Consider the following 16723-nt stretch of genomic DNA (forward strand, 5'->3'; position numbering starts at 1 on the left):
GGCCAAATCGCCCCTCGCTCACCGATTGGACGGCACAAAAGTGGGCGTGTGTCGTTTTTGATCCGTTTTTGAAGCAGAAAATCCGTGGTTTTGTACACGATGTTCGGCGCGCGCCCTGCACGAGTCCAACACCGGTACCCACAAGCGGCGCAAGAACGGTGGCGATGCGACGGTTGCGAGGTGTGACGTGAAGGTCGTGGCGGTTGTGGTGAAGCGGCGTTGTGGTTGGTGGTTGATGTTGTGACTGGTGGTGGTAACAATGGCAGTTGGTCCAAAATAAAGAGAGTAAAAGAAAAACGGCTATCCTGAAGAGTCGCAGCACGCATAAATGACATGTATTCCCACTAGACAACGGGTTTGGGCCTAACTACACATATACTTACCGAGATGCCTCACCTAAGGGACCTGAATGGTGGTTTGCGAATTTGGTAACCACAACAATATATATATATATATATATATATATATATATATATATATATATATATATATATATATATATATATATATATATATATATATATATATATATATATATATATATATATATATATATATATAGTTACGAATTACATCGGTTCGGACGGCCACGCACGACCGCTTCAGCCCAAACGCAGTCGCGCGCCCGCTGAAAACTGGAATTCAGTCATAGCCTTCCGGATAACCCCGGAAACTCGCTACGGGTGCCTTAATGCACCATAAGCTTGTCAATATCCTGTCCGCGTGGTACAGGGTCAATCGCCGAATCTCGATATACCTTATTATCCATGCAGACAGAAATACCGAGAATTTATACTTCGACGGAGACTTGTACGGAACGAGCCACTAAGCGCGCTCGTCTCGTGTGTGTTTTGCCGAGCGGTTTTAAATCGCCAAGTTCCTTCGGACCAAATTATCACGTTTATCGGCTTTAATAGCCAGCTAATTTCCCGAACGCGTCGTGGCAGTCAATTGGAGGAAAGTGACGCAATGAGCAGATGTACATTCAAACAATGGGGCATTTATTGATACCTGCACATAAGCAGTCAATGGGGGAAGGGGACATGACACGAGCAAAGCCTACAGCCGATGCGTATTCGACAATGTACACAATCATGCACTAAACCAGTTCTACTTATGAAGACAAGGCGCCACAGACTTTCATCCAAAACCAAGGAAAAGAATAGGGCTCGCTAGCCTTTATTTCAAACTCGGAGGCCTGGTTGACCGAGGGCTCCAAGAGACCGGGCTGGTTACCTGGCTGCCCCTGGTGGCGACTCGAGGGTTTTCGGATCGGCGACCCTTGGTGTCTCTGTTCGGTCTGGTGCGTCGCAACTGTGCCAGTCACTTGGGTGGCTTGACGAGCAGCTTGAGTGGCTGCTTGGTCTGCCTCAGTGGCCCGGCTTCGTCGCAGCCCCTTTCTGGCGAGCCTGGCCGGTGACGCTTTGGAGGAGTGAACGGGTCTCTTGCTCTTTCAGAGTTGATGCTCCTTTAGAACCCGTTCACTCCTCAGCGTCGCCCGACCGTATCAGGGCCGTCTGCCCGGATCCCCACGCTCCGCCGCTGCCGCTGGCTCAGACCACTCCAAGCTGGAATGACTCTTCTATCTATCTATATATTGCTAAAACTTTCATCATGTATGTATGTATGTCCCCAAAATACAGCCAAAACGGTACACGATAGTGCAAAAAAATTTCGGGCCACCTTACTCACCATTTTCCTGTGGTGTGCAGTCTCAAGTTTCGTTCAAATCGGGCAACGAAAAAATTATAAAAAAAATCAATTCCCGATTCAGTCAAGTACTCCGGGAGAATTTGATCAATGAAAACAACCTGAGCGGTATAGTTTTCTGGAGCTATCTTTTTTTTCTTGAAATGATTTATTTTAAAATCTCAAACATTTAGTAGAGACAAAGAACGATTTATTTTTAAGCATAAAATAAACATCGCCATTTTGATCTCATACTTCCGTGTTTATTAATAAATAAAATTGTGTTTAGAAGATTACGCACAATAATTTCTTCGACTTTCTTTTTTCCATTTTTTTTTTCGCATTGACTCACAATATCAAGTTTCATTCAAATCGGGCAACGAAAAAAATTATTAAAAAATCAATTTCCTGATTCAGTCAAGTACTCTTCGGGATTATTTGATCAATGCAAACAACCTCAGCGGTATAGTTCGCTGGAGCTATCTTTTATTTATTTATTTATTTGTTTTATGAAATGATATTTTTTATCAACCGCTGTCACAACGGGAACCCGTTGGGTTCCCGGGTCATCTCGTATATTACTAAAACTCTCATCTTGTATGTATGTTCCCGAAATACAGCCAAAACGGTACAGGATAGCACAAAAATTTTAGGGCCACCTGACTCACCATTCGCCTGCGGTGTGCTGCTTTCATTCAAATCGGGCAACAAAAAATTATTTAAAAAACCAATTCCCGATTCAGTCAAGTACTCCGGGAGAATTTGACCAATGAAAACAACCTAAGCGGTATAGTTCGCTGGAGCTATCTTTTTTTTTTTTCTTGAAATTATTTTTTTTATCAACCGCTGTCACAACGGGAACCCAACGGGTTCACAGGTCGTCTAGTACTCATTAAACCAGTCTTGTATGATCTTCCGACTGCTCCTCAAACCATGCCTCAGTCTCCTTCACCTCCTCATCATCCTGAAAACAGTGCCCTCGTAGGTGGGAATTCAGGTTTCGAAACGAAAATAGTCGCTTGGTGCCAGATCAGGACTATAATAGCAAATATCACCAGTCGCTTCGCTAACGGGAACACTGAGGGGGGGAGAAAACTGGGGGAAGATAGACAGAGGAGGGGTGGGGAAAGAGAGAGGAGGGGAGAAGGGATGGGGGAACATGGAGGGGGAAAGAGAGAGGAGAGAGAAGGGAGGAGGTATGGGGAAAGAGAGAGAGGAGAGAGATGGGAGGAGGTAGGGGGGAAGAGAGGGGAGAGGGAAGAGGAGAGAGAAGGGAAGAGGTACGGGGAAAGAGAGGAGAGAGAAGGGATGAGGAATGGGGAAAGATCGAGAAGGGAGGAGGTATGGGGAAAGAGAGAGAAGGGAGGAGGTAGGGGGAGAGAAGGGAGGAGGGAGGGGGAGAGAAGGGAGGAGGTCAGGGGGAAAGAGAGAAGGGAGGAAGTAGGGGGAAAGAGAGAAGGGAAGAGGTAGTGGGAAAGAAAGAGAAGGGAGGAGGTAAGGGGAAAGAGAGGAGAGAGAGAGAAGGGAAGAGGTAGGGGGAAAGAAAGAGGAGGTAGGGGGAAAGAGAGAGGAGAGAGAAGGGAGGAGGTAGGGGGGAAGAGAGAGAATGGAGGAGGTAGGGGGAAAGAGATGAGAGAGAAGGGAGGAGGAGGGGGGGAAAGGGAGAGGAGGGAGGCAGAGCAAGGAAGGGGGCAGCAAGAAAGCAGCAAGAGGTGAGAGGAAGGCAAGGCAGATGTGTGGTGGAGCGTAAATTGTGATCCAAACTGTCTCATCAAAATGATTCTGCGTAGAATAACAGTGAAGATGGAAACAAAATATCTGAAATCCATTTTCTACCCGTCATGCAATAAATACCGTCCGGAAACAAACTCTCGTCCAGACATAATTACCGCCCAGACATGTCCGGAGACAAACACTGCCCGGACACGTCCGGATCCCATCTGGAGATGAATACCATCCGGACACGTCTTTGAGACAAACCCCGCCGGGACATAACCACCGTCCAGACACATTGAGATAACCACTGTCCAAATATAACGACCGTCTGGATACATCCAGAGAGAGAGAGAGACAGAGAGAGAGAGAGAGAGAGAGAGAGAGAGAGAGAGAGAGAGAGAGAGAGAGAAACAGACAGAGAGGGAGAGAGAGAGAGAGAGAGAGAGAGAGAGAGAGAGAGAGAGAGAGAGAGAGAGAGAGAGAGAGATTGAGAGAGAGAGATTGAGAGAGAGATTGAGAGAGAGAGATTGAGAGAGAGAGATTGAGAGAGAGAGATTGAGAGAGAGAGATTGAGAGAGAGAGATTGAGAGAGAGAGATTGAGAGAGATTGAGAGAGAGAGGTAGAGAGAGAGGTAGAGAGAGAGGTAGCGAGAGAGGTAGAGAGAGAGAGAGAGAGAGGTAGAGAGAGAGGTAGAGAGAGAGGTAGAGAGAGAGGTAGAGAGAGAGAGAGGTGGGGTAGGGTAGGGTAGGGTAGGGTGAAAGGTGAGCTGGAGGTCAGAGCCTATTCTTGGACCTATCCGCCTCGTGCCGTCTTCGACGATCCGGTGTGGCAGGCCTCGAACCTGCCACACAATGCCACTCCAAGCCCAGGCAGGCGATCCTCGCGGGACAGGCTCGCAGGCACACAGGCTACAAGAGAAGACGCTCTGTTGGTGGGACCCCAGGAAGGTGACGACTGGCTTCAGAAGACCACCAGACGTCCGAAGTCCAGAAGACAACTACTCTTTTCGAAGACCAGAAGACAACCACTCTTTTCAAAGACCAGAAGACAACCACTCTTTTCGAAGACCAGAAGACAACCAACCACCCTTTTCGAAGACCACAAGACAACCACTCAACTCTCGTTTGGCCCACGTGCGCTTCTCTTATCCCACGCTCGCACTCCCTCATTGGGCAGAGAGGAACGCTCTATGCCCATATTTGGAACCAAGCCAGAACAAAACGCTTATGCCCATATATGGGGCGAAGCCAGACCGCAACGCTTGTGCCTATATTTGGGGTGAAGCCAGCACACCAACGTCCAGAGAAACCCCGCCGAGCACATTGGACTCCGCCCACGTATGTGCTGACACGCACGCGAGCAATGGTGCCGGTGGATGATGGTGGAAGGAAGCGAGGGCAGGTGTCGTTGTTGTTGGTAATTTAAATCCTAACTATCAAAATAACTCACAGCACACGTACAATTAATCACCCATTATACATAGGACGGGATCCTCACGAGAAACACATAATTACTGACATGGCTGATCTATAGGACCTGGCTGTTGTGTGCAGTAAGCTTCCAAATTCGCAACAATATTTATAAAGACGTTTCAGGGAGATGTTCACAAACATTATTCTTTATAAACAGCTGCAAGTGACGGGAGGAAGAAAATTTAGCTTGGTAACTTATAAAACATGTTAATACGGCAAACAGCTCAGAAATCGGGCATTATCAAATATAATTTGCTTTGAAACTCACAAAAAGAAACCATACAACCTTTTGAAAAGCAAATCCGATAACAAAATGTTTTATAAACAGGTGCGAAGACAAAGGAAAACCTGGAAGAACCTCCATAAGATATGGGATGAAACTTTGCCACCATGGCACCCGCAACAGGCATGGCATGTCCACACACCCGCCGAGAGTCCGTACAGATCTACAGATCCAAATCGACCCATATGTACCACGTTTGTGTGTGCTGTAGACGTACCTCTACTTGTTGTACCTGTCGACTGCACATCCCAATCGGGACATGAACTGTACAGCTCGGTAAGTGGCTTAAGCACTCAAGCAAGCCCTCCAACAGAACGCCTGGCTTGGCAAGTGATTACCAATTGCCATCGATACAACCATGCACCTGGAAACGTCTGTGCAATGTCCGAATTGGACAAATCAACACTTTTTTTTTGAGGAGTCGAAACTGCTTACACTTTCAATCTGGAGCTTAAATTTTGTAATAATGCTTAGTTTAAGAGATTCTCTCGGTTATTCATGTACGCAAATGAACTAAGGCCACGAATACTGGTGTCTCCAGGTGTTTTATAAACATTACAATATACCCAGCAATTCATAGCTATGATGAACAGACATTCGATAATATGAGTGAGGAAAGTGAAGTGAAGAAAAACTTCATCGTTTAGAAATCGTTGTGGCCTGTTCCAAGTCAGGGCATGGTTGAGCAGGCCAAAAAACATGGTGGCTTCAGACCCCAGCGAGGTTACCCAGAAAACACCTTAAGACCCCAGACAGCGAGGTGGCCGAGGATCGCCTGATGAAGGATATAATTAAATAAGGCCGTTAATAATCTTCAAAAGGGGTGTTTTAATTAACTCAAACACCCAATTTTCACTCTCGCAGTTCCTTGGAGTTCTCTTAGTGTGCATGCAAAGTTTCAGGCTGCTAGGTTTCATGGTTTTAGAGTTATGGAGGAGACACGCACACACTGACACAGACACACACACACGCACACGCGCACACACACAGAGACACACACACACGAACACACACATTGACATTTATTAGTACACGTACGGCAAAAAAATATCTTTTAAACAACCACATAGGCCGTTCCTTCGCTCTCGTAAATGACGACTGGATTGGGGCATTGTGTTGATCTATAAATGCGCCTAAGAAATCGAGAAATGATTAGAATGCAATAAGTCATCACTATCCGGAAGTCGGTACGTTGTAACCCGTAATGAGGAACGCGGCTGAGGATCTCTTCCCCATCGGCCATGCCAACGCAGCACCGTGTCCTGTCATTGGTTTGGTAAATAAATGGCCATAACTTGGGAAGCACTTGTCCGATTAATATCAAACCTTGAAAAGGCACATACTCAGGTCCCCAGCAATATACCTGGCAAGTTTCAATTAGATCGGACCGGTGGTTGTCGAGAAACAGCGGTCACACACACTCACACTCACACTCACACATACACACACACACACACACACACACACACACACACACACACACACACACACACACACACACACACATTGCTGGAATTATAGATAGATTAGATGGAGGTTGGTTGAGTTGTTCGAAGCCATGAGTGTGAATGTACACCTTCGCAACATGGGAATTGTGGACCGGTACATTGTCCTGGAGCTGGAGCACACCTCCAGTCAATATTCCGGGTTGTTTCTCACAGATGACTTTGCACAGTTTTTGCATGAAGCCGGCATAATAGTCACTGGTGATCATTGTTTTTTGTGGAAAGTTGTCAATCGGTAGAATCCCTTCGGCATCCCAGAAAACCGAGGCCATGATTTTGCCGGCAGAGGGTTCAGTTCTGAACTTCTTGTGGGTTGGAGAATTTGGGCCCTTCCATTGCATGGATTCCTTCTATAACTTGCGGTCCCAGTGATGAATCCAGATCATCTCCTGTCACCAAACGGGAAATAAAGTTGGTGGAATTGGCTTCATGCAGGTCAAGGAGCTCAGGACTTGAGGCCATCCTCTGATGTCAATGCTCACTGCTGAAGTTTTGAGGACCCCATCTTGCAGAAACCTTCGACTTGCCCAAATGTTCATGGATGATGGTCACAACACTTCCACGTGAATCAGTGCTTATTTATTCGACCTTGATACCTCGGTCCTTTATAATCAAGTTCTCGAGTCAGACTACAGTTGCCTCGACATTGGCATCCGAAGGCCATCCTGACCGTGAATCATTCTCAAGGCTCTCACACCCAGACTTGAACTCCTTGGCCCACCTTATTATGGTAGCATATATATATAGGGGCATCGATGCCATACACTCCCACCACGCGGCGATGAATATCTGTTGCAGTGGAACCTTCTTTGGTTAAGAATTTAATGACACTCCAATGCTCAATTTTTTGAAAATCTGTAAATTTCTCAGTCGCCATACTTGAAATGCTCACTCTGAAACAATAAATGGTATCACATTAATCAAATTAAGTTAAATAAATACACAAGCATTCTAATTTATGTGACCAAAAAAAAAAAATAGAACCCTATTTTATTGCTTTACCCCTGAATTCAAAATGTCTTGACCGCCCTCGTATGTGCATAAATTGTGAAAATGATGGAGAGGAGGGGGATGTGGGATGTGGGAGCAGAATATATACATTGGGGGAAGTGTTGGGCCAAAGTTCTGCCATATTTACATACATGTAATGTAATGACTATATGTTACGGTGGATAAGAGAAGTCACTTTCATATCTAGTTCAACCTGAGATCACCATACGTTTGAAATTTTCTGTTGATCTCAGATCCTATTACGATTTGGAGAAGTCATTCACAGCTATTACATGGTGTATCCTTTTGAAGGGTCTTGTAAGGAATTATCTGATCAGGCAGGATGATGGAGATTGTCGTGCTGGTTGTACTCGTACTTTGGTGCAAATTTGTAATTCCTGAGCCGAGATTTCTCCCTTGGAGGTTTTTGTTGAGGGACATGCAAAATAACACCATTGGGCTATTGACATCACAGTTACTTTTTTTAATGCACAAAACCTACTCTCGTGCAGAAGTGAGGTGACGAGGGTAAAAAGGCAACGGACTCACGGTGGGACGGTCGGGCCACCGTTGAACAAAACGAGCAATGGAACAAATAAATGAACGAGAAAGAGAGGAAACATGATGACCAGGAAGTAAGAGAGTTGGATTTGGTAGGGTTAATGCAGATTGATCCAAAAAAATGATTGTGGGTGGGGATAGGGATGACATATGGTGATGCACCGCCTGCTTGAAAAAGTACGATTGTACTGTCTTATGAAGGCAGTTACAAAAACAGGAGAAAAGAGTTGAGGTGTGTGGAAAGTCTCAGTTTTGGAATTTAACCTGAAGGATTGTAATGGAAAAAAAAACCACGTGTGCTCTTGAGCAACGAATGGTAGGTTGGAGGTTTGGAGGTTGAGGGAGCAGATTGAGTTGTATAGGAATGGAGGTGGTTTTAAAAACTAAAAAAAAACAGGGCCACTGACTGGCCATTGGAATGAAAGCAACAGGTCTTGTGTCTCTGCCTCGTTGTGGGAGATTCCAATAATGTTGAGAGCCTTAGATTCCACAGCATCCAGGAGAGGAGAGAGAGGAGAGGACAGAGAGAAGAAGAGAGAGAGAAGAGAACGTGAATGTGCAATACCAGTCCAGTTCAGTGAGCAGTATTCCATTGGACTACGGACAAAGGCCTTCGAGGCTGTGAGGAGTTCTGATTTATTTATTTATTTTGAAGGAAACACTTTGAACCATTCAAGATGCCAATTCCTCAGCTGATTTTGGAATCCACCTTTACTATATGGTCAGCCCAGCAAAGGTAATCACTGATGGTGAGGCCGAGAAGTTGAAGAGACTTGACAATCAAATTTGCTTTATTAATTATCTACTAGCAAGGGTACCCAGTGTTACCTGGTCTATATTTTTTTGTGGGGGACTCAAGTTGGGGATAATTTAATATTACCTTTCATGCAGCTACAAAGGCTTACGCACTATTGAGCAATTATTATTATTACTTTTTTTTTATTACCCTCGCCGAAGGATTTGGAGAGGGTGTTGCATTTGGGTCCGCTTGTTTGTCTGTTTGTCTTTGTCTGCACAGAACTTTCGTGTTTTTCTCTGCAACCACTTGTCGGATTGAAACGAAATTTTCGCCATTGGTGTGACGACTCATGTAGAATGTTTTAATGATAATTATGACAACGTAGGTCAAGTGGTGTGGCAGCCACATTGGAAAAATGGAAAAACTTTGAACCGCTGTATCTCAGAAACCGCAAAAAGGAAAAAAATGTAAACTTGCCACACAGCAAGTACTCCTCATGGGGATTGTGTGATGGTTTTTTTATGATGTCATAATTGCAGATGTAAAACGTCACATCCAATTAGTATGAAAATTTTTGAGGGTCATCTAGGGATAACATGGTCCACAGAAAAAGTTTCTTGACGTCATCAGTCATGTGATTCGGCAGGCACATTTTTTTATTTTTTTTACACCTTCAAAAATCTTCTCTGAAGTGGCTGAACAGATCGAGGCCAAACTTTACACGTATGACTGCCTGTCCATGAGGAACAAAAGGTTCACACATGTGATGTCATTGGTCACATGGTTTGGCAGCCATATTGGATTTACCCTAAAACCTATAAAAAATCTCCAGAATGTCTGGGAAAAATTTAGGAGAAACTTCACACAAGTGTTCCCCAAGCCATGGGTGTACAAGGAGCACATAGCAAGTCCTCCTGATGGGGAATGCGTGTGGTATTTTTATGACGTCATAGGTGCCTTCGTTATGACGTCATAATTGCATATGCATAACGCTATATCCGATCGGTATAAAAAAAATTGTTAAGGGTCATCTTAGGGATAAAATGGTACACTTTTTTTTGATGACGTCATTGGTCACTTGATTCGGAAGACATATTGTTTGTTTGTTTTAAACCTTCAAAAATCTTCTTTGAAATGGCTAAGCAGATTGAGGCGAAACTTTACACATATGAGGAACAAAATGGTCACACATAGGATGTCATAGGTCACCGCCAAAATAGGTATTTGCACTCTTCCCGGAAACCACACAATTTTGATGAAACTTGACCACAACCTTCATCACCCGTGATGTACCAAGGATGTCTGTGGGGGGGGGGGGGTTGAGTGTCTGTTGCTCCTGATACAGGTGAGCTTCAGGACAGGTGGTCCTATATTTACTGTTATTACCTCCGCCACCGAAGGTGAAGGAGGTTATGTTTTCACCCCTCTCTGTCCGTCTGTCTTTTTGTATGCAGGATATCTCCAAAAGTTGTGGACGGATTCGAACGAAACTTGATGTACACATTTGGTGTGTGACATGGAAAGATTGGTTCGATTTCGTTAAAGATCCGAATCTGGATCTGATGATTTTTTTCAGTGATTCTTCACCATTGAGAGACAGGGGTTAACCGATACATAACAGGATATCTCAAAAAGTTGTGGACAGATTCGGCCGAAACTTGGTGGACCGGTTGGGTGTGCGGGAAGGACGAATTGATTCGATTTTGGTGAACATCCGAATCTGGAAACTAGAATTATTTAATGTTTAAAGTGATTCTTCACCATTGAGAGACAGGGCCAAAAACGATATATAGCATGAGATTTCAAAAATGTATTGGGCCTGATATGTTCTGGATGATCAGGCATTGTGTGGCGGAGGGATGCGCGCTCTCCCGAATGCCCTTCTAGTTGTTGGTGTTATTATGTGTCAGTTTTGCTGAAGCGGTTTCAATGCTTGTTGACTAATCACTCCGACGTAGAATATTTAACTGAGTGAGCTGGAATTTGTCATTTGTTAATGGTGCTCGCGATAGCTTGCCCACTCTTCCCCAGAGACACCGTGCGTGAGACCTTTAACCTCCACCAACTCATGCTAGCAGACGGCATCCCGTTTAACGTCAATCCGATGGACGGCACACACATTGATGAATCACCCGGCCTAAGAAACACCAGAGTGATAGTTTATATTTCGGCTGAGATGCGAACCGAGGTGTGCATGCGTACCTCTAGTCTGGACCAGCCTTCCAGGTCCAGAATACAAATGGTAATTGATAACCTTGTCCTTAAAAAAAAATTACTACGTTAGACCATTTTACATGAGTAACTGATTTGTTTGTAATTATTTTGCAGGAAGTGTGGGAAGAAGATTGGAGGAAGGGGCTGGAGGCCAGATGAGCATGTGGGAAGGAGCTTTGCTTACCCTCTTTGTACTTGTCAGTACCTCTGCCTGTGTGCTTGTCTTTATGGTATTTGGTGAGTGTCCTCTTGGTATGTGACACAACATGTAGTTTTATTTTGACTTGGGACATTTTTGCTGCTGCTTGGTAGGTAGACAAGTGAAGATTGGATTTTATACTTTGGGTGTTAAAGCTTTTTTGGGGGGAGCAGGGGGGAGGGTGATTATTATTGTTTTTTTTTTTTAAGTAGGTGATGACTCGGTGGTGTAGTGGTTAGTGTCCACTCTGAATCTTGGAGGTTGGTGATTAAAACCCCGTCCGAGTCATACCAAGGACTTTAACCAGAGTTGGTGTCAGAGCCAACCAATGCTCGCCTGTTTATACATTTATCGTTTTTAAAAGATTAGTCTAATTATATTTTTTATAAAGCATTGCAGTGAAGTCTGATCCAAATAATTTTAAAGCAATATATGTATTTGTATATTGTAATCAGTAAAAAAAATAGTGTGGTAGATAAAAACATTAGAAAGGAAATAACTTGCACCAAAAACTTTAACATATTCACGCTCACGCTCACGCCGGGGGTATCGCTATAGCTCTCTGTTCTTCGAACAGGCGAGCTAAAAATGGTACGTGCCGCTTCCTTGCTCGATGCTTAGTATTTTAGGATACAGCATGGACAAACAACCATAGGTTGGCATCCATGAGGAGGTGGAAACCCCTCCTTGATTGCCCCATTAAGTGTGGAAAAGCAGTCATCATGATGGTGTCACCGGTACCTACAGTGCCCTGGAAAACGACACAACAACAGCATGAAAGTTTATAGCTGGGCCCATATTCGAACCAGGGCTTGACTGCTCACAGGTGACTGTGCATACCTCGCGGTCTAGGGCTCAAGGCCAAGGCCATCCTGCCAGCCTGTAATTGTGATGTTAAGTCAGGAGATCCTTTTTACAGTCTGTGTTATGGATGAATAGATTGTCCACTGTATTTTTAAATGGAAAGTAAAATGTACGTTTATCATTTCCAAAATGTCCTGAAACAAAACTGAACAACCTTTTGGCCTTGCATATGATGTCAATAGGAGAAACTTATAGTTTGACATCATTCTTGGAGTTCAGGCTTTTCCACAACTTGCACAATGGAAATCGCAGCTCATTTGTGTGTACAGTGTTCATGTTTAAGACTTGTATATTCTCTATTTTTGTCTTGGACACCGAAACAGGCTGGTACGTGGTTTGGCGGTGTTTCCTGTCAAAGTTTCGTTTTCTGCGAGAGCTTGTTGGTGACCGTGGCGCCCAAATGCCGGAGCAACCGGTCCGACCCATTGTGGAGCCAAGCCGCGAGAGGCCAGTGAGAATGCGGACAAGGCACTCTCCTCATGTCTCCACCTGAGACTTTGCAGTGAAGCAGTTCGCCTTGCGGCCAACCCCCGTGCTGCCTCTTTGGTCAATTTTATGCACTGTTAACAATGAAATGTGGCCGGAAGTCTATTTCTGCTTCAATCCCACATACTGCCCGAAGGTCCTCCTAATGACAGCCTTTTTAGTTTTGTTTTGTTCCTATTATGCAATCGATCCAACTTGAACAGAAACTAACCAACCAACCCTCTAATATGTGGTTGAGCCTTTTCCCCCCTCAGGGTTACTTCACCAACTTGGGTTACCGATGGCTATTTGTACCTTGCCCGAGTATTTCACATGAAATGTCCTTGAACCTGCTAAAAGCAGAGATTTCAAAAATGATTGCGCTTGACTCTCATATTAGTGTATGTTGCGGACAGAATTTGCTATTTAAAGTTTGTAGTAATGGCAGCTTGAACTTTTCAAAACAGGACTGTAACATTGTTGAAACTTTCACAGTTGAACTGTAAAGACACCATGGCTTGAAGCATGTGACATGACTTTGTGACTAGCTTGTAGTAAAATAGATATGAGTGCCCCAGCATGGCTCTGTTTGTTTTGTTTGAATTGAGTGTTGTGTAATCCTTGTTTGGCTTTCCTCATGTTTACAGGAGAGAACGTGTGCCATTATAAACAAACGTCGAGATATTTCGGCCGAGAAGTCGCACCACGCATGTCTTTCCCGTGTCTGAAAAGCAATAAAGTTTTGTGGATTTGTATACCCATTAATCGTTCGTTCATCATGGTCATTTCATTGATTTGAATTTTTTTACGTTGATATTTGGATGCTGTTTTCTGCTTGGACATTTTTGTTTTAGAAACTCTTTGTAATGTGACAGTTTAGTGTGAGTTTTGTTTTTGTCGTTGTTGCTTTTTATTTGTCTAACTATGGCTGACATGTTCTGTTGATGGAGAGATCTCTACAGGACAAGCCAATGTATCGCTACCAAAAAAGAGGTGCTGTTTGGTGGTCCTGGGTTTGAAAACGATCTCTCAACGGTCGTTCTGGACAGCGCTGTTTCAGATGTAATGTCATCAGCAAGATTACGGTAAATACCTAGTTAATTTTGGGGCCTTTTCTGCAGCTTTTAATTACCGTAAGTACTAGCAAATCTTTATCCATCCCAAAGCACAGTTCTCCATCCCTTCCCATCTCAGGCTGGATGTGCTTTTCCCAAAGTGCATGCAATTCCAGCTTCCATTTGGTTCTTGGTCTACCCACTGGCCTGCTGTTCATCCTGCTTTCGTATATTCTTTTCACTTGCTTTTCCTCTTCCATTCTTTCAATATCCATCCATCGGGACCATGCTCTGTGCAGAGCGTCGGTGCTGCTGAAGCACTCTCCTTGGCTATTGGATACAATCCTGGACAGGTCACCACTCTGACTCAGGATACCAGCAAGCTGTCACTAATTGTGCCGACCTCAGGATGACAGGCAGAGTCAACCTCACCTGGTATTAATTGAACAGCCGAGGGGGATTTGAACTCAAGATCCTTTCAATATGTTCTAATCATTTCAGTCCTGATTTATTATCCCCAGGCTTAAAAAAAAAACGGTGGCACATTGTAATCGGCTCCATCTGTCTGTCCGTCACGCTATCTCCTCCTACACGGTTGTGCAGGACTTCACCAAACTTGGTAGTTATGATCACGTGGCAAAAAGGTGCGAGACCAGTACCACGTTAGGCCTTACGGCCCTGGGGTAGGAACAAAATCTAAAATACCAAGAAATGCAATTCCGGGTGCTTGTTAAAACTTTTCTTTTAATGAAAATATGTCTAATCAACATTGAGGGATCACATGAACTATGTAACGACCTTTTACGTTTGATCCCGGTCCATGCTTCAGGAGGTGAGGACTTCGCATCACAGGGGTCAAAACAGAAGATTTTTTGTTAACTCAAAATTTGATATTGGGTCATTCCTCGTGGAACTTTGTGCCATCTTTTAACTTTGTCTCAGAGGGAAGGAAGAGGTTGCTGCCTTTCTGTCAGAAGTCATGGCAGAGAGGGGAGTCATCAGCAAAGAGATAAAGAATATTTTCCAGAGAGTCTGTGAGATCATTGAGGAAGATTAGGAACAGGATGTGGCTGAGAACACTGCCTTGGAGCACACCAGCCTTGGCAGGGAGAGAGGACAAAAAGATTCCGTTCAGAGCCACACGTTGACTAGGAGAATAGAGGCAATCTTTGGCCTCCAAAGCCAGTAGCCAATTGGGCATCCTCCATCATACAAAGTACTTCATTGGCACACCTGAACTCCTATCCACCAACAAGGTCTTCATCCGCAGTTTGATGGAGCACTGCTCTCCCGTCTTTTTTTTCCTGCCTGCGGAACCAACTTCCACATTCTCTTCAACCTGATTCTTCTCCCCAGGTATTCAAGACAGCTGTTTATAACCATCTCAGCTTGTCCCAAATGCAAAACCACGATCTTTTCCACCCTCGTTAACCCCTCCAACCGCTCCCAATTTTTTCTTCTGTATCCATCTCGTGCACCTCTTGCATTCTCCCCTACCCCTCATCCCTTGTTTGTCCGTGTCTGTTTATTTTCCCCCCTTCTGCTGTTCCTTTTACATCCTGATCCCTTCCACGAGCCTTGACTGCGTATATATATATTTTTAAAGGTGATGAATACTTTAGTATTTCCAGTTGTAATGTATGGATGCGAGTCATATACAGTGAAAAATAAATAACAGAACATTGGCTGTTTCAAAATGTGATGTTGGAGATGAATGTTAGGATTCCAAGAACTGCAAGAAGAACATATAAATCAGTGCTTGAAGAAACTACACCACCATGAACACCATGAAGTGTCATACTTTGGACGCATCATATGTGCAGAACAAGAAAGTCTGGAGAAATCAACCGTGATGGGTATGTTTGAGGGAAGAAGAGGAATAGGCAGACCTTGTGTGTGATGGATGGATGGGGGTAAAGTCTGCAACCATGGTATCTGTCAAGCTTTGGGAAGCAGTGTGGAATTGGGATATTTGGAGAAATCTGATGAATGTATCAAGCCTGGTGTTGGCTTAACCGTTCAGGTAACTGGCTTAAGATCTTAGGGTCTTGAGTTTGAGCTCCTGTTGTGCTGTTAAATAACACTAGGTGGGTTGACACAGCCTGTCATCCTTCTGAGGTTGGCAAAATGAATACCAGCTTATTGGAAACAGGGGGCACTGCATCAGCAGCACAGCCATATAACCAGCAGCCACTGGCTGTATACAAAATAATATAAAAAAAATCATGAACGTCACCAGAAGTCAAACACGACTTGATAACTAAGTTGTGATGTATTGATGTATTTTAGGCATCTACTAATGTGTTAGTCCTGCATGTGATTTGTGTACATGCCCTTCCATGAATCTTAGATTACTGTTAAACAAAGAAAAAGCAAACCTGCTAGTTGGGAAGAGGCTGGGGTACAAGACGAGGGCAAATTGACCACCCTGGGAAATGGGAATCTGATACTTGGATCCAACATACAATCCCATATACTCATCTCTTCGTGGGGACCATGGTGACCTTGTACTGAGGACACTGGACAAGCAAAGCGAGAGGTTACGAGTTCAAATTCAGCTGAAGCAAGTAAATCGATTTAGAACCAAACTCTGGAAACAACTTTTCAGGACAAGTGGATTGTCTGGCACAATCAGCATTGCAATGTTGCTATTTAATTGTTAACAACCCAGCTGGCTCACTGAAGACCTTAACTTGAATTGGTGCCATCAGTGCCCGACTTGGGAAGAGCATAAACATACTACCAACGAAAAGGCAGCACCGAACAAAATGTCTTTCCGAAGTGAATATAATTGTTGGATGTTAATTGTTTTCATTTCCTTAGTGCTACATGTGATACACTATATGTACAAGCTCTTCCAAGAGCCTTAAATCTGAAAGGAAATCAAATGGGAGAAACTTCAACCAGAAGGGATCATCAATCCAGGTAAAAAGAATCTCCACATGCCATGAGTTAAGGCCTGCAGCCATG

General features: G+C 44.1%; 1 protein-coding gene across 5 annotated transcripts in view; it reads left to right on the top strand.

Annotated features, from left to right (window-relative positions):
• SMIM13 (small integral membrane protein 13) overlaps positions 1-13463 on the top strand; it is a 93743-nt gene extending 80280 nt beyond the window's left edge. For 4 of the 5 annotated variants that reach the window (XM_085890736.1, XM_085890735.1, XM_085890732.1 and 1 more), the window contains 2 exons: positions 11285-11407; positions 12557-13463. In XM_085890736.1, the coding sequence (XP_085746862.1) occupies positions 11326-11407; positions 12557-12726 (252 nt within the window). In that variant the 5' untranslated portion in view covers positions 11285-11325 and the 3' untranslated portion in view covers positions 12727-13463. Of the gene's footprint in view, positions 1-4175; positions 10464-11284; positions 11408-12556 lie in introns of those variants that run through there. The other variant, XM_085890733.1, reaches the window with a different exon arrangement.
• Positions 13464-16723: the final 3260 nt, after the last annotated feature.

Source organism: Eptatretus burgeri, chromosome 8 (genome assembly GCF_056783735.1).
Source record: "Eptatretus burgeri isolate ZD-2024b chromosome 8, Ebu_testis_v1, whole genome shotgun sequence".
Taxonomy (NCBI): Eukaryota; Metazoa; Chordata; class Myxini; order Myxiniformes; family Myxinidae; genus Eptatretus; species Eptatretus burgeri.